This window comes from Bombus fervidus, chromosome 19, assembly GCF_041682495.2.
Source record: "Bombus fervidus isolate BK054 chromosome 19, iyBomFerv1, whole genome shotgun sequence".
NCBI classification, from domain to species: Eukaryota; Metazoa; Arthropoda; class Insecta; order Hymenoptera; family Apidae; genus Bombus; species Bombus fervidus.
The window spans coordinates 3225771-3243331 of NC_091535.2; the positions used below are offsets into that span (position 1 = coordinate 3225771).

The 17561-nt window shown below is 28.4% G+C and overlaps 4 protein-coding genes across 11 annotated transcripts; 2 read left to right on the forward strand and 2 right to left on the reverse strand.

Moving 5' to 3' along the window:
* The first annotated feature begins 124 nt into the window (after window positions 1-124).
* On the forward strand, window positions 125-8994 carry Su(var)3-9 (suppressor of variegation 3-9). 5 transcript variants are annotated; one of them, XM_072021499.1, is made up of 9 exons: window positions 217-377; window positions 982-1045; window positions 1144-1254; window positions 7226-7459; window positions 7544-7702; window positions 7797-8026; window positions 8143-8287; window positions 8391-8560; window positions 8645-8994. In XM_072021499.1, exons 1-9 carry the CDS (start codon window positions 306-308, stop codon window positions 8879-8881), a joined length of 1422 nt encoding a protein of 473 aa, XP_071877600.1. In that variant the 5' UTR covers window positions 217-305; the 3' UTR covers window positions 8882-8994. The 5 variants fall into 5 exon arrangements, with proteins under 5 accessions (XP_071877596.1, XP_071877600.1, XP_071877597.1 ...); XM_072021495.1 differs by lacking the exons at window positions 7226-7459; window positions 7544-7702; window positions 7797-8026; ... (1 more) ...; window positions 8391-8560; window positions 8645-8994 and adding an exon at window positions 4030-6785 and having other exon boundaries at window positions 125-377; XM_072021496.1 differs by lacking the exons at window positions 217-377; window positions 982-1045; window positions 1144-1254; ... (4 more) ...; window positions 8391-8560; window positions 8645-8994 and adding exons at window positions 2634-2743; window positions 4030-6787.
* A 254-nt stretch (window positions 8995-9248) lies between these two features.
* Window positions 9249-12767, reverse strand: Tsen54 (tRNA splicing endonuclease subunit 54). Of its 2 annotated transcripts, none has more exons than XM_072021483.1 (6): window positions 12616-12767; window positions 12056-12216; window positions 11624-11963; window positions 10728-11540; window positions 9487-10640; window positions 9249-9417 (listed from the first exon to the last, which is right to left on the reverse strand). In XM_072021483.1, the coding sequence occupies exons 2-6, from the start codon at window positions 12094-12096 to the stop codon at window positions 9276-9278; spliced, it is 2490 nt and encodes an 829-aa protein (XP_071877584.1). In that variant the 5' UTR covers window positions 12097-12216; window positions 12616-12767; the 3' UTR covers window positions 9249-9275. The 2 variants fall into 2 exon arrangements, with proteins under 2 accessions (XP_071877584.1, XP_071877583.1); XM_072021482.1 differs by having other exon boundaries at window positions 12056-12230; window positions 12616-12761.
* A 179-nt stretch (window positions 12768-12946) lies between these two features.
* On the forward strand, window positions 12947-15648 carry Wkd (TBC1 domain family member whacked). Of its 2 annotated transcripts, none has more exons than XM_072021521.1 (5): window positions 12947-13083; window positions 13758-13887; window positions 13972-14545; window positions 14610-14879; window positions 14952-15648. In XM_072021521.1, exons 2-5 carry the CDS (start codon window positions 13775-13777, stop codon window positions 15063-15065), a joined length of 1071 nt encoding a protein of 356 aa, XP_071877622.1. In that variant the 5' UTR covers window positions 12947-13083; window positions 13758-13774; the 3' UTR covers window positions 15066-15648. The 2 variants fall into 2 exon arrangements, with proteins under 2 accessions (XP_071877622.1, XP_071877621.1); XM_072021520.1 differs by lacking the exon at window positions 12947-13083 and adding an exon at window positions 13124-13416.
* Window positions 15622-17463, reverse strand: LOC139996948 (uncharacterized). Of its 2 annotated transcripts, XM_072021528.1 has the most exons (4): window positions 17180-17460; window positions 16561-16861; window positions 16165-16434; window positions 15622-16052 (listed from the first exon to the last, which is right to left on the reverse strand). In XM_072021528.1, exons 2-4 carry the CDS (start codon window positions 16849-16851, stop codon window positions 15780-15782), a joined length of 834 nt encoding a protein of 277 aa, XP_071877629.1. In that variant the 5' UTR covers window positions 16852-16861; window positions 17180-17460; the 3' UTR covers window positions 15622-15779. The 2 variants fall into 2 exon arrangements, with proteins under 2 accessions (XP_071877629.1, XP_071877627.1); XM_072021526.1 differs by having other exon boundaries at window positions 16561-17463.
* Between the last annotated feature and the right edge of the window lie 98 nt (window positions 17464-17561).

The window sequence follows — 17561 nt, forward strand, 5'->3', positions numbered from 1 at the left end:
CAATAATTATATTACATTTTAACACTGTAAGTAAATATTATGAAATGTAACATTTTATGTATTCTAAATTTAATATTTAAAAATTAATGTACATAATATAAGAAAGGTAATATAAAATCGACAAACCGAGGAAATCTATATTCTACGTTAATTCGAAGTATTTCCACTTGGTGTTGCTTCCGCTCTCTTGGCATTTTTACTTTTACCGACTAGTAGTCTATGTATATTCTTGATTTTAAACGAGCTATTGCCTTTTTTGAAGTGTTCCTTGCGTTGTACGTGTTAACAAAGGTAATTCAGTGATTATGGGTGGTGAAGAAGGTTTAGGAGTGACTACAGGTCAACCAAATCTTTATAAACAAGATCTCTCGAAGCTTGTGAGTAATAAATATACAATTATATCTTCATAATCTAACAAGCTTTCATTATGTTATATATAACCTTAATTCATATATTGTTAGCATACTACAATAACCTCTTTTTCCATTGCATTAAATGAAAATGTTCACTGACAAAAATGTTAAGGAATACAATATTAATTTTTAAAAACTAAATATTATTTGAAAAATCTCTTTTATTATTGAAATATTTTGTTTTATCAATCGTTAATCTAGGATTGATATACATCATATTATCACATAACAATTTATAAATATATTGTTTTTTGCTGAATTATATGCTTTTATATTTATATTAACAATGTCAACATATGATTTTGTTACTAATAAGAATTTATCATCAATTTTTGTTTTGCATTTTCATAAAAGTAAATTTTTGTACTATAAGTTTTATATAAACATAATTATAAACATAGTATGTTTACAATTTTGTAAAAGTACATTTTTATGGATTTATTTCATGAAAATAAAATACAACATATATTTTTTTGCTTTAATTTGCTGCCTTCTTTGTAAGTAAGTTCTTACATTGGCGATATTTTATTATCTCAATATTAAAATGTATAAAACTCTTGTTGCTTAGGATGTCAGCAAATTAACTGCACTATCTCGCGAGGTCATCAGTAGACAAGCAACAATTAATATTGGTAAATATAATCTTTCTATGACTATAAAAACACATATAAAAACATACTGCACAAAAACAATATTTTAGACATATATAAATTTGTAACCTTATGTGTAGGTACCATTGGTCATGTAGCACATGGAAAGTCTACAATTGTAAAAGCTATATCGGGAGTGCAAACTGTTCGTTTTAAAAATGAATTAGAAAGGAACATTACTATTAAACTTGGTAAGTAGATGCAAGTCTTATATAAAATTGACACATTGTTGTGAGATACATGTCCTCCACTAGCTAAGTCATTATAATATTCTTTACACAAAACCAACATTAATTTAGATCAATACTGAAACAGAATTGTTTTTAACAATATATTTCTTTTTTATATTTAAAAAATATGTATTGCTTTTAATATAACAATGAAAAGTGTAATACATATGTACAAAGTAAAAGAAAATAATTTTTTTTATAAATATAAAAGACACATACCAAAGTTGTTTCATCAGAATTATAAAGGTTGAATTTGCTTTTGTTAATAAATACTACATCTTTCTACCATGAATCATTCTTAGAAATTACCTCTTTTATAAAATTCACTTGTTTCTCCCTATTCTCATTCATAAAAAATTGTTTTCTTGCTACTCTTCCATTGTTTCCAGCTTGTCTGCTAATTTTTTGAACTGTTCCAACTGAAACGTTTTCGGAGCTTGTTTCTAATACCTTACTATTTTTGAGGCATTTATTTGCAGATTTTCTTTCACTTTTTAAATAATTCTGTTTTTCTCCTTCATACTTAAAAGTCTTCTAGTTCGTAGAATAGATTCAATGCGATCCTTGAAATGAAATCGTCGAATGATATCTGCAACAATATTTTTGCTTATATGGAGCACAGCATCAGTTTCATGATAGGTTCTTCCCTTTTTCCGGTGGAAAATTATAAATTGCAGCATGTTGAATGCCACATTATTTCTTTCGCGACTCATTTTGGACGAGGTCATGTTTACTATTGAGAAATAACGATTTTCCTGCTTACTTGGAATATCGGGTTGCCAGAAGAAGATAAATAGATAAATATAAAATATGTCCGAATATTTTTGTGAACTGAAAGTACGGCGTTATTTTCTTCGGCAACTTTTACTATGCAATGTATGTGAATTTTTCAAATATATTATATGTTTTTATTAGTATTAATAAATGATCTATCATTAAAAAAATAACCAGGGCGATTGCTTTATAAACAACCGAAATATAGAACCATAAAATTAGTCATGCTGTAGTGTACTGTAGTGTATAGTGTGTAGTGTACGAATGTTTTTGAGAGTCACTGTATATTATATACATTACTTACTTTAATAATTAGAATAGATAAATTATTAATAAAGGCATATCAATTACAGTTCGTATGAGTGATAGGCTTAAGTTTTTTTGAGGGAAAAAATGAAGTTTGAACAAAATTGTTAACTAGAAAGATATTAATATATTTATATTTAATAATTTTGTAAAGGAACTAATTCTATTTGAAATTATTTTAGGCATTATTTCCGCTATATTGAAAGAAAATATTTATATTTAGAAAGTATTATATTCTTTACCATTCCCTATATAGATGGCGCTAATCGTAAAAACTGTCGCCATTTCATTAAATGTACTTCCGAGTAGCAGAATCAAAAATGTTTTACAACTGACATATTTGAAAATTTAATTCTATTTCTAGCATTATGTAATTATTTAAAATATTATATATTATAACTTGTTTAATTATAAGTACTAATAGTAATAATATTTCTTTTATTTCTTTCAAGTTATGTCATTTTTCGTATTTATATTTTATTTAAATTGCTTAGTAAACATTAAATAAAATATAATTAATTTATTCTCGTAATGATTTTAAAGTGCACAATTATTTACGTATATTAGCATGTAATTGAATTATTTTATTAATAAAGTAAGGTTAAATTTAAGTACAAATACAAAGGATAATAGAACATACCAAAATATTGATATAGCAACATAAATACAATATTCAGTTTGCAATAAAAGTTTCATATATAATTTAATACACAAGTCATTTTTCAATGCACTCTTCATGCATGATTATTTTTAATTGTAATAAATTAAATGTGTGTGCTAGTTAGTGTATTTCATGCATTAAAAGATAAATGATCGTGTACAATTGAAAGATTTAAATAATTATCGATTAAAGCATACCTTAATAAACTAACTTAAAGTGCTAAAAATTGTTTGATAAAACTAAATTATTTTCGTGATTCAATTTGATATAATAGACAATGTGTGAATGTGAACATATCTTTGTAATGTAATGTATAACTTTAAGGTAAGTATAACTACATTTATTAATCAAATTTTTATATAAACTTTTATATAAATTTTTAAATTTATACATATATAATTATTATAATAATATACAATGTAAAAATTTATTTATAGTGTAAAAAAATATAATAAAGAGGTAATGATTTCTGTTATATGAAGTTAGTGTTTTATTTATGGAAATGTTAGAAATTGGTTTAAGATGTTTTAGAACATATTATTATTGTTTTATAATAATTACACTTTACAGTGTAATTGTAAATATAAATACAAAATTAATATTAAGGTGTGCTTTAGTCATTAAGTATATATATTATCTAAAAAAATCAACTGATTTGCCATATTCATATTATAAGATTTAAACATGAATCTTTCTATATGTGACCAAATAATTTAATGGAAACTTGAAGTAATAATTTATAACATTCAAAAATGCTACTATATAATGTGATACATTCTTTTGCATAAACATTGTGTAAGTTATATTAATTTTCTTATAATAGAATAAATCAATAAATGACAGAGAAGAGCGAAGAGGATTCAAGGGATTCTTGGTGTTCAAGGTGATAACGTTAATACTAAGAGAAAGGGGAGAAACAATTATACAAGTTAAACACAAAATATGGGAAAGTGTGACTGGAGAGAATGACATCCTTTAAATGTTTGGCATTACAGACGCTCATGCAGAGGGCAATACCAGAGGGGAACAAGAAGAAAATCTTGGTTACACAAGCAAAATGTCTTCTACACCAGAAAAAAGACCAGCCTCTTCAGGATTAGTTCAACCATTGGCCAAACATCGAAAGCTTGATCAAAGATTTGTTTCTTCTGAAGAAAATAATTACAATCATAACTCTTACCATGATGATAAATCAAGGAGTAACAACTTAAGCAGTAATAACGTTCATTTTAAAAAGAACCAAGAAGAGAAACAAGCAATCAACGCTAGAAGAGATCTGAATTTTTCTGATAATAAAGAAATTAATATAGAAAATATAAGACTAAGCAAATTAAATGCCAATACCAATATTGAAAAGTATCAAATAGACAACAAAAAAAATTTACAAAATATTAGACTGAAGGAGCTCAGAGTTATATTGGAAGATGTAAGATATATGGATATAAAACATGAAAATAAGAGAAGAATGAAAAAATTGCTAATGGAGACTACTCTTTGGGAAGTAGAAAAGATTCTTGCAAAGAAAGAATTAAAAGGAGAGCCAACTTATTTAATCAAATGGAAGAACTGGAGTTCACAGTATAACACATGGGAACCAGCGTCGAATTTAGTAAACTGCCAGGATGTTCTAGAAGAATTTGAAAAGAGTAGATTACAATTGATCGATCATTTCAAGAAGAAAACAAATTTTTATCCAAATGATAGGGATATTGGAGAATTTTTAAATTATCTTAAGTGTAGAGGAGAGATGATAACATCAATTTCAGTAGAACCAAATACAGTATACATTAATATAAGCAAATATTTACATCAAAAGTATGTCAGAAGTAGTAAATTGGAGAAAGTTATAAAACATGATATTCTCCGTATGTTAGTCATTGATTTAAGAAAAAAACAGCTAGAATCTTTAGAAGAGTGGGAAACTGAAATGAATACTATCACTAAAGGTAAACCATTAATACGGGTAGAGAATGTAATAGACTTGGAAACAGCACCTCGAGACTTCTATTATATAGAAGATTATCTACCTGGTAATGGAGTCATAATACCTGATGATCCACCCATTGGTTGCGAATGCAAGTCTTGTAATTCTAAGACAAACTGTTGCTTTGCCCAAGATAACGGACTATGTCCGTACACCCCGTCATGTAAGATTCGAGTTCCACCTGGAACACCGATATACGAATGTAACAAACGATGCAACTGCGACATGAACTGCTTCAATCGAGTAGTGCAACGTGGCAGCAAGATGAAGTTTTGCATTTTTAGAACTGCCAATGGACGGGGTTGGGGTGTGAAAACATTACAAGCGATTAAAAAAGGTTGTTTTGTCACGCAATATGTGGGCGAAGTCATAACAAATGAGGAAGCTGAAAAGCGTGGCAAAGAATACGATGCCGCTGGTAGAACATACTTATTTGATCTTGACTATAATGAGTCTGAAGAAGAATGTCCATATACTGTAGATGCTGCCGTATATGGTAACGTTTCGCATTTCATCAATCATTCTTGCGATCCAAATCTCGCTGTCTATGGTGTTTGGATCAATTGTCTTGATCCGAATCTTCCTAAGCTTGCATTGTTTGCATTGAGAGATATTAAACAAAATGAGGAAATTACCTTCGATTACATGTGTCAATCATCAAAGAATAGCGACAATACTATAAAGCAAAATATGTCGATGAAAGATAATTTAAATATATATATGAACACGGAATTTCAAGAGGAGTTAGAATTACGTCCAGAGACACCAGAATCAGACTTGTCGAATAATAGAACCTTATGCAAATGTGGCGCTCGAAGTTGTAGACGATACTTATTTTGAATAACTGTTCACAAATTTATTATACTAATAGCGTTATAAACATGTAGTTTTTATCAGTTTAATAACCGTGCGAGAAACTGAATGGATTAAACACTATGTTACTAGAATTGAATTGAATTTCAGCTATTTCTCTATTCATTTAATTATTAAGCAATAGATTATATACTTACTTAGAAAATAGTTAAAATACTTAGGAAACGTTTGATAAAGTTTTTACAATTTTATATATATTTGTTCGAAATAATTATAGTTGAATTGTATTACATGTTATAGTTAATATCTTTCTCTTTACTGTCACAAATTATTCAAAATGACGAAACGGAAGTGACAAATTTTACTGTTTTCGATTATTTATATGAACGTTATCATAAACTTAACACCACAATATGTAATTCATTATATCACATAATATAAAATGTTTATGATTAAATGCTCGTAATTTTAATATAAATAATCATTAGAAACCTCTATATATGATAATATTCACACAGAAAAGATCGTTTCATGTTAAGAATGTTACATAGCATAGTTTAAAAATAATTATTTTTGGTAAACAAATGAAATGTTACCGGTAAGAGTAACTTGAAGTGGTATAATAATAAAATAAATTACATTAGACACATAGACACATAGTTATAGGATTGCAAATCATGAATATCAATAACTTAACATTTATTTTTCATGTATGATCTATTGTATGTGTACAGAATACGTACAATATATTTTCATTTAATGTTTCTATGAAACTATAATATTATATTAAAATCATTTTGCTAAAAGTGCACCATTTAAGTTGAGATTATAAAAAATATTCGCAGTAAAAATAAACTTTCAATGTGTAAATTATTGTAATACAATTTCATGTATGTCAAATTTATACAATAATTTTAAATTCTAATTAATAGTAATATAATAACATTCCCACGTATACAAACATTGATTGTTAAATTTTGTTAAATTGTTAAAATTAACAATTAAGATAATTTATATAACTCAAAAAATTAAAGTAAAAAATTAAATAAAAACTTACATTTCGTCATAAAAAAATAATTTTATCGAGTTTTGAAATTATTATAAGACTATTGGCTTTAGTTTAATTGTTGCATTAATATTTTGAATTCTTATAAAATAAGTATTCTCGCAACAATTTTAAAATTATTTAAAAATATGTATAGAAAAAATGTTTCATTCAATGTAAACAAATAAATTCATATTATTATATTAATAATTTATCTATTTTTATATCCTATAATTAATTTTAATTTTACCTATTCATCAATCAAGACAAAATTCATAGGAATATAGAATTAGAGCAAATCTATTTAAATAAAATAATATCACGAATATTTTTAATTGGCTCATTTCAGGATACGCGAATGCAAAGATTTATAAGTGTGATAATGAAAAATGTCCAAGACCAGGATGTTACATATCCGGAGGTTCAAGCAAAGACGATTCATTCCCTTGTTTACGTCCAGTTTGTTCTGGACGATTTCAACTTGTACGTCATGTATCCTTCGTTGACTGTCCAGGACACGATATCCTTATGGCAACTATGCTGAACGGTGCTGCTGTCATGGATGCAGCTTTGCTCTTAATTGGTACATAGTCAAATTCTTTTATATTATCGTATCTGGAATGGTAGTTATTTGAAATATTGAAATTAATAAATATTTATTTTGTAGCCGGTAATGAGTCGTGTCCCCAGCCTCAAACATCAGAACATTTGGCTGCCATTGAAATTATGAAATTGAAACATATTGTAATTCTGCAAAATAAGATAGATTTAGTAAAGGAAGCACAAGCAAAGGAGCAGTATGAGCAAATTTTGAAATTCGTACAGGGTATTTTAATCTTGATAATTCTATAATGAATTTACATGAATTGTTATTAATATGCGTATATAATATTAAAAACTTGATCTTTTCTCTAAATTAGGTACAGTAGCTGAAGGAGCGCCCGTAATACCAATTTCTGCACAACTCAAGTATAATATTGAAGTCTTATGCGAATATATTACGAAAAAAATTCCAGTACCTTTAAGAGATTTCACTTCGGAACCGAGATTAATTGTAATTCGGTCGTTTGACGTAAATAAACCTGGTTGTGAAGTAGATGATCTGAAAGGCGGCGTTGCTGGTGGAAGTATTTTAAGAGGAGTATTAAAAGTACGCTAAAAATACACTTTTGTTATTATGCTTACGTGAATGTAATTTTACGCTAAAAATACACTTTTGTTATTATGCTTACGTGAATGTAATTTTACGTATTTATTATTTCTCAGGTGGGTATGGAAATTGAAGTTCGTCCTGGATTGGTTTCTAAAGACAGTGAAGGAAAACTGACCTGTCGACCCATATTTTCGCGAATAGTATCATTATTTGCTGAGCAGAATGAACTTCAATTTGCTGTTCCAGGTGGTCTTATAGGTAAGTAAGAACAAATACCATAAAAGAAAAAAAAAAAAAAACAAATTGTACAAAATATAAATCATAAAAGAAACTTGGTAATATTTGAAAAATAAATTTTAAGGTGTTGGAACAAAAATCGAACCAACATTATGCCGTGCTGATCGTTTAGTGGGGCAAATTTTAGGAGCTGTAGGAGCTCTACCTAAAATATTTATCGAACTCGAAATATCTTATTATCTTCTTAAGCGATTGTTAGGTGTGAGAACTGAGGGTGATAAGAAAGGTGCAAGGGTAAATATATTGTGTGAAAATGTTATAATCAAATTTTTTTTTAGTATATTTTTATTGTAATTATAAAATATTTTTTTATAATAGGTACCAAAATTATCGAGAAATGAGGTGCTATTAGTAAATATTGGGTCATTAAGCACTGGAGGTCGTGTATTAGCCACTCGTGCTGATTTAGCTAAAATCAGCTTAACAAATCCTGTATGTACAGAAATTGACGAAAAAATTGCGTTGTCGCGTCGTGTTGAAAAACATTGGCGTTTGATTGGTTGGGGTCAAATTTGTGGCGGACAAACAATAGAACCAGTTATAGACCGAAAATAATTCCACGAATATCACGAGATAACAAAAATTTAATACAAAAAAACAAATTGAAAATAATTTCTACAACGTAGTGTTGTTCGAAATGTTTATAATAAAGTACGAAGTACATATAATTTGTGTTATTTAATGCATTTTGCTTACTATTGTTATCCTGAACATAAGTAATATATAAAACCGATAGAAATGTTCTATAAAGCATTTTCCTTATCACAGATAAAATATTAAAAATATTTAAAATATATCACAGATAAAAATTTATCTTTCAACAAATTTTTGGATGACATAAATAGATACTTGATAGTTGATCAAGTTTTTTTCTGTTTAACTATTCTTTATTTTACATAAAAATAAATAGAAAAGAATTAAATATTGCGTATGAAATATTTTATTTGAATTATGTTAGATTAGGTATAGATATAAATCCTGGTTGAATATATGAAATAGACATTGAAACACAGGCTAATAGTATTGGTGAAGTACCTGCATCTTGCATTAAACGGTGCAATTCAATTGGTTGTATAAATGAATCATCTTGTCTGAAATAAAAAAAAAAACATTATTGTATAAGTTTTACGAAATAAATATAACTAATAAAAATAAATTACTTTATCACAACTACTCTGTAGAATGGAAGACCAGGATCTGCTTTTCTATAGTTTTGTGTATTGGAATAAACATTGTATGATATTTTGTATTTATTCTTTTTTCTTCTTACAATTTTCTCGGATGCAGACTTAATTATTTTAAGTTTACTGAAGACTTCTTCAAGACTATTTGCATTCTTTGATCCAACAAGAGGAGTGCGTAATTGTCCAACTACTTGTACTTCATTACAATCTTCAATTCCCGTATCTTCATCGTCTATAGTGATCGTTTTTACTTCGCGCCATTTAGTCTTTAATTCCGACCATGATGACGCTCCTGGCAGTATTTTAAATGAAGATTGATAAACTTCGTCGTTATTTGATGTCACATTTGTGTTTTTATGATAATTTCGTGGCCAATGTCTCTGACGAGGTTCTGTAAGTAATACACTTCCAGCTATGCTACAATGTATTGATGTATTTTCCACGATTCTTTGATGACATAATCTTCTTAATGGAAAGAAATTTTGATGAAAATTATTATAAAACTGGTTTCGAGTAAAAGAATGCCTAGTCATATTGTTACTTATATTTGGCATTATCAAATTGTTCATTGGCAAAGATGTGAATCTGTTTTGATGAATAGTAGCACTATGATTATCAAGAGCAACAAATACATTTTGAAATGTAGTATTTCTATGATGCCAATATAGATTTTGGCTGTATGTATAAGGTGGTTTATTATTATATACATAGTTGGGACCAAAGTTCCCATGTTGTCTATGTTGCATGGAAAAATAATCTTGCATAAAAACATTGTGTGCATTTGTTGCTAAATTTTGATTAAATGAAGCAATGTTTGTATTTTTTCTAACGTTATTGTTGCTTATAGAGATATTATTGCACTGATACATATTTTGACTTTCATTACTTTTTGCATGTTCTAGGTTTTGACTAGATCGCAATCTTTTATCTGTTTGTTGTAATTTTTTTAATTTTGCACTTTCATATTGGTAGATCGTTTTAACAGGTTTTATACTATGTGGTATGTATGCTCTTGAAACTTTTATTGTAATTGTGGATTGAAATGCAATGTTTGGAATTAAATCTAATAAATCTATTCGTGTTATTGGTTTTGGTATCTCTTGAATTTCATCATCAGAAAGTTCTATCACCTAATTGAAGGAAGAATATAAAAGAGGGAGAAACATTAATATTTTAATACTGTGAATATAACTATTGTAAATATCACTATACGATACCTCATGTTTCGATTTCTTTAATTGTGAATTCTCTCTAGGTGGCGAAGATAATATAGATTTTTTTGAATTGCACTCAGAATTTTTATAACTAGAATCTAAAATATCAGTAGCTGGTAATATCTTATCTGTTCTTCTAGGTACTAATTTAACGTTGCGTTGTATGCGAGATGCTCGCCAATTTGCTGGTATATTACTTCCTTTAGTACAATCATTCATATTATCTTTGACAATTTTAATACTTCCTAATAAAGTCTCATCTGATATAATTTCCACCTTAGAATTCCGTTTTTTTTTATTTTCATCTATATCTACAGTTTGCAAAGTAATATCCGATTTTTTCCCGTTTTTCATATCCTTCTCACATTCAACATTTGTAGACTGAGCTTCGATATTTTCTACTGCACAAAGAAGATCATTTACGATTTCAAAGACACTATTTGATATATCTTTATCTTCTGCTAGATCTTGAAAAATCTCTGTAGGAAAATTATTAATATTTGCATCAGTTCTTTTTGGACAACTAACAGATTTTCCACTCTGTACATCTATATAATCTTTATCTTGTTGTTGAGTATCAGTTCTCCAAAGGCCATTTTCTGGCTCAACAATAACTTTACGTTTTATATTAGAATTTTTATCACTTTTTGTTTTTTTTTCTGAATCATAAACAAAACGTTGTATGCGATAACCATATCGTACTAACTGGCTATAAACTCTATATTCCTCTAATGAGCATTCAACATTATCAATTAGAAGTTCATAAGCTTGTTGGATGGACAATGCTACACCATTCCATGTAAGTTCTAAACAATTCTAAAACAGAAAATGTTTTATATTTTCTCTACCATATCAGAAAATGATTTCTGTAAATACATTATTATTGTATTATAACATACAGCTTCTAGAAGAAACAATGCTTCTTCTGGTATTAAATACAAAGTGCCACTTTTCTCCAAACCAAAACTACTCCAATCTTGACCAGAGTATTTTGTTACTTTAGCTCTTTTCTGTTCAGGCAACCATTCTGCACTAGCTAACTGTGAAATACGATCTACTCTTTCTATAGCTATTAAATTTTTTCTAGTCATAATACCTTTTTCAATTTGCATATTTTGAAGCCAGGAATCATTTGGTTCAAATTGTTTCATTCCAGTTTTTGGAAGTGTTTTAACTGACTTCTCGTATTCATTCCATGCATTAAACTTCAAACCTTTATTTTCTAACAGTTCTTCTGCCCTGAAAAATATTAATGTTTTAAATATATGATATTAATTTCACACGAAATAAATAAATAAGAGGTATTGAAATATTTGTTATAAAATACTCACGTTAACATATTAACAGGTGTATTTGTTATTTCTTTTGCCATGATTTTCTGCAACTTCAAAACAATATTTATATTCAATCAGTCAGTCATATTTTTGGTAAACTTCATCATAATTTATTTCCCGTACATAGAATTATCAAATCTTCAAGTTATCCATGGAACCTCAAGATGGGAACCTCCATAAGCAATTCATCATTTAATATTCAAATTTAGAGACATATATATAAATACTATTATTTAATATCAATTGTTATTACTCATTCTATTCATGCTTTTGAGTTAAAGCTTACGAAGCGCATAACAAAACTTAAAATATGCCGGTAAGTTACATTTAATAAAATAAATAAACCATATAATGAATTAAGTACATTTACGTAGTAACGAATAACGACATATATATATACCACGTAACTAAGTATATATACTATATATACTACGTAAATGCATAATATATATATATATGTATATTTTGCTAGAATAGGTTTCTAATCAAATTTCATTCTATTTTTCTAAACGATTTATGTAAGGTTACAAAAAATAGGTATTTATATAGGTACTTACGTGTCACACATATGTAACTCTAAGTAGAAAGCAACTTTTCCTATTGAGGAAGATATTAAATTATCTCGTTATTATTGTAAAATTATTTTAATTTCAATTGTATTACGTTTCATTTTCTAATGTACTTATTTTCACTTTTTCTTAAATACGAAATTAGATTTGAATTACATAGCTGTATAGTTACACCGATTACGCTGTTAAGCATAGTTATCTTTACTTTTAATTCTTTCTTACTATTGGATAACAGTAAATGAATCAACGGAACTGTCCAATTAACGTAGAGTACCTGGTAGTTCCATTTCGAGATAAAAATCTCCACTTCATTTTGTTGCAATATATCAATTAATTTAAATTCATATATTTATTATAATTGACGCGTGTGGTAAAAACAAAATATCGGTACTCTAAAACAATGCATAGTATATTCTTTTGGAATTTCATAAATCAGATTTTTGCGGATCATCGATGGTAAGTCTAATGTTAATTCACACGGTGTGCCCACTCATTGTTAATGTGATAATGTGAAAGTAAATAATTGTGTGAATATGTATATAGTAACGCGTTTATGTTAGTTATCAAGCTGAGACAAGATACTTTGACACGTACAAATGATTGTAATTCGTTGCACGAACTTTTTGGGCGTTACAAAACAGTGCCTTATCGTGCGACATATGAAGTATTGATATCTTAAATTATGATCTTGTTATCGTATTATTTATTCGAAATTTATTGGCATGTATCTGTCAACTGTCAATTATAAAACGCGTTCAGATATTCTCTTCTTTATTCCGTTTTAATGTTGTAAGTGAAACAAATTTGTAATCATAAAGTGCGCCGATTAACGTTTGTTTTGTGTAAAAATGTTGTCAATGTAATCGAGATAGATATAAAATGCACAGTTTATAAAACGTCAGAATACTTGGTAACATGTTCATAGTAAATTTGAAAATTGTTAGATTCTTAGTATGATTATTTTTCATTGTTATTTATTATTTTTAAAACTAAAATTTATATTGATATTAGTAAAAATATTTAAAGGATGTCCAGTATAATAAACAAAACTTTTTTAATCAAAATATTATTTTTTCAAGAAAGTAGTACAGTATATATATATATTAAACAAATTTTATATTTTATTCTAGACAATTAGAAAAATGCTATGGCGTCCTCAGGATCATATAATGGGGATGCAGAGACAGAGAGTGATAAGTTTGAAGGTTCTAAAATTGATCGACATGGTTTCCTTCAAGATTCCAATTGTAGCTCTGACAGGTAATATAATAATTATATATTAATGTAACAGTTATGATGATAAAATATACATTTATATACTAATATTTATGTGTAAAATACTAGCCTTGTTAAACAAGGATTACCACCAGAGGTAATGCTTAGAAGGGAACGAAAATGGATACAGATGTTAAACAATTGGAGCTATTTCATGAATACAAATTACCGTAAAGTTAGAGAAAGATGTAGGAAGGGTATTCCACCTTCAGTAAGACTTCGTGCATGGTTAAATCTTTGCGGAGGTCAATTGTTGATGGATACAAACCCAAATTTATTTGAAGAGTTGGTGGAGCGATCTGGTGATCCAAAGTATATAGATGATATCAAAAAAGATCTTCATCGTCAATTTCCACATCATATAATGTTTATTGGAGAAGCTCCTGGACAGGAAGAACTGTTCAAAGTATTGAAAGCTTATTCTATTTTAAATAGTAAAGTTGGTTATTGTCAAGCTCAAGCACCTATTGCTGCATTTTTACTGATGCATATGCCAGCAGTACAAGCGTTTTGGTGCCTTGTTGCAATATGTGACAAGTATTTAATTGGATATTATAGTCAAGGAATGGAAACATTATTACGCGATGGAGATATTTTATTTGCTCTTTTGAAAAGAGTGTCTCCCATTGCTTACAAACATTTGGTTAGTATTAATTAATTAAAATCCACATGCAAATGAGAATTAATTATTGCTGTTAATTTCTCAGAAAAAACAAAAGATGGAACCAATCTTATATATGACAGAATGGTTCTTATGTGTTTATACGCGAACACTACCATGGGAAAGTATTCTACGAGTGTGGGATATGTTCCTTTGTGAAGGTGTTAAAATTATATTTAAAGTTGGACTAGTTTTGTTAAAAGGCAGCTTAGGACGCACATCTCTTACTAAGCGCTGTCCGACAGTTTATGAAACGCTTCAAGTATTAAGAAATCCTCCTCAGCATATTATGGAAGAAGAAGCTTTAGTTTATCAGGTAGGATACTTGATTTTCGTGTCTCGTTTCTTGCAAACAAGTACATTTTGTTAAATAAATGCAATATCGCAGATTCGAAAATTAAATCTAACCGAAGAAGATTTCGAATACGAACATCAACGTCAAGTATTAAAACGGAAAGCTGCAGAGCAAGCATCTCTTTCCACTGCCAATCGGACAGACTGATTACAAAAGAATAGGTAGCATGTAAAGTGAATAATGAGCTTACAGGTATTATTCCAAAGTGTGCCTTCCTTTATATACGTCATATTGTACAGGTCGTAAAATATAAGCAAGTATAGTTTTACAAGACATAGAAGTATATGTAGCAAAGTTTGAAAAGTACCTAACTTCTTTATTATAAATTTAGATAGTTCTTGAATGTAATCACAGATACATATACATTCCCCAAATAGATCACAGAAAATAATTTATCCCTATTTTCTCTACCATAACTAGGATTATAAAAATACACAATGCACAATACTTGTAGATGTTTATAGTATCGTTTAATGTTGTATTATTTGGAGCATATCTCTAGTTGTACAATTTCATAAAATTTTATTAACACATATTTATGTACAAAAAAGGAATTGTAAAACATTACATTTTTTAAAGAACAAAATTTAGAAATACTATATGCTGTTATTAAATAAGAATTGTTTTGTTTAGCTCACTGTTGTTTTTGTTAAAATTTATCTAACTATAGTGACAAATGATGTAATTAAATGGATGTTATGAATATATTTTGACAAATTATCTATTTTTATTTTGGCCTTACATCAGCCTTATACATTTTATTCCAAGTTATAATCTATAAAATCGCTTACATTTCTTTTCCCTATGTTAATTATAAAATTTACCTAGGTATATACATTATTTATCTCGTTATATTATAAACTATCTGATAGTATTTACATGATGATCTCTAAATTTCTCTAACAAATTATAACGTTCAATGGCGTTCGTAACTATGTTCGTTAGATAAAAGAAATCATCTTGAATACTTCGCGCTGGAAATATATCGAGTTGAGTAATCTTTGGCAAGAATAAAACACTCATCATGAATACAATTGCCATAGTGACAAAAGTACTTATGGCTACAAAGATTGGATTTGATAACTGCGTTTGAGTAGTTTGTGCAGCTTCTGTCTTGTCATATGCATGGGCAGGCTACAAAGAATGACAGGAACGTAATAATGAGAAGATTAAATTAATAATTTTCATTTCTTTTTTTTTAAATTAGACGAATTTTCTTCAATTTCAAATTAGAATATATACTTACAATCGTTTTATAACCGCGATCTTTTTTAAATTCTGACATAAAAGTTTTTAACGGAAAGAAGTAATATTGATAGAGAGGCTGCTTAATCGGAAATTCCACGTGAGTTTGTGTAATCTGAGGTACCTCGCCGGAAGAGAGTGCATTGGTTAATGAAGACAAACTGATCGTCGATCCCTTTTCTAATGCGCTTTTATACATGGCCGCCAATTCTGCCCTTGTAAATCCAAGTACTTCTGGATTTTTTACTTTGGTAACGATCGGAATGTGAGGCTGAAAAATCAGAGGTAATTTCTTAATAGCTCTTTTTGGAACTCTTTAGATATATAACAAATTATATGAAACAAAAATAATAAAATATTTATTTAAAATGTATGAATAAAAATGTCATTTATTTACCTCGTGATATTGTGAAAAACTTAAATCAGTTGGATGTAAATCAACCTTTTCATTAAGTATAGTATTATGATGTTGGAAGCTATGGTTTTGGTATTTTTGCGTATTTCGCCGCGTATTCATATTAATCTTTTGAACCTGATAATTTTGTCGATCTTTATTCATATACATTACATTTTTATAACCGTTATTTGACGACATTCTGTCATAAATGTTAGTAGGAGAGGGAACATTGAATTCTTGAAGTTGGAACATCACCTTTTGAAGATATTCTCCGCTCGATTCACCGTTCATTCTAACGTTCCTAACAGAGTTTAAAAATACTAAAACAAGATAAATTAACTTCATTCTTTTCGATGTATTCATTTGACGTATAAATATATAATTTTTTTTATTCTATATGAAACATATCTGTTGATTAACTATAGAAGTGTTCTCCTTTGTTAATCATTTTTCCATATTTTTATAGCGGGATGTTTTCAATTATCGATAAGATTTAATTAAAACGAAATAACATACATTTTTACCGGTATCACATTGGTTCTATAATAATTAATGATCTTCACGTTATTGCTGTAATATTAATTTTCTGCTTAGCGAGCTATGTCGCGTATCGTTGTACCTTATTATCGTAACTTCACCAGCAATTAATCGCCAGCAATTCGTTACTCTCCTGTGTTCATTGAATTTCCGATTACACAATGATTTTTCCTTTTTTAGGTTCACGCTCGTAATGGAAATACCATGTTACGGATGTGTGTAACAAACACTCGCGGTCAGTATGTTCGCAATTGTACTAGCAGGGATGGACTGCAGAATATCCTCGACTAACTCGTTCCCCACCAGGTATTCGAGGAATTCATGGTTGTACGTATCAGAGCATCCATTAAGAGATGTACAAACTTGCTGTATGTTAAATGCATGTTTAAAGTTAACATTTTTTTCGGTGGGTTTCCGGTTATTGGGTTATGATCAATTCTGCGATTACTGACGTAGTTTTAAGC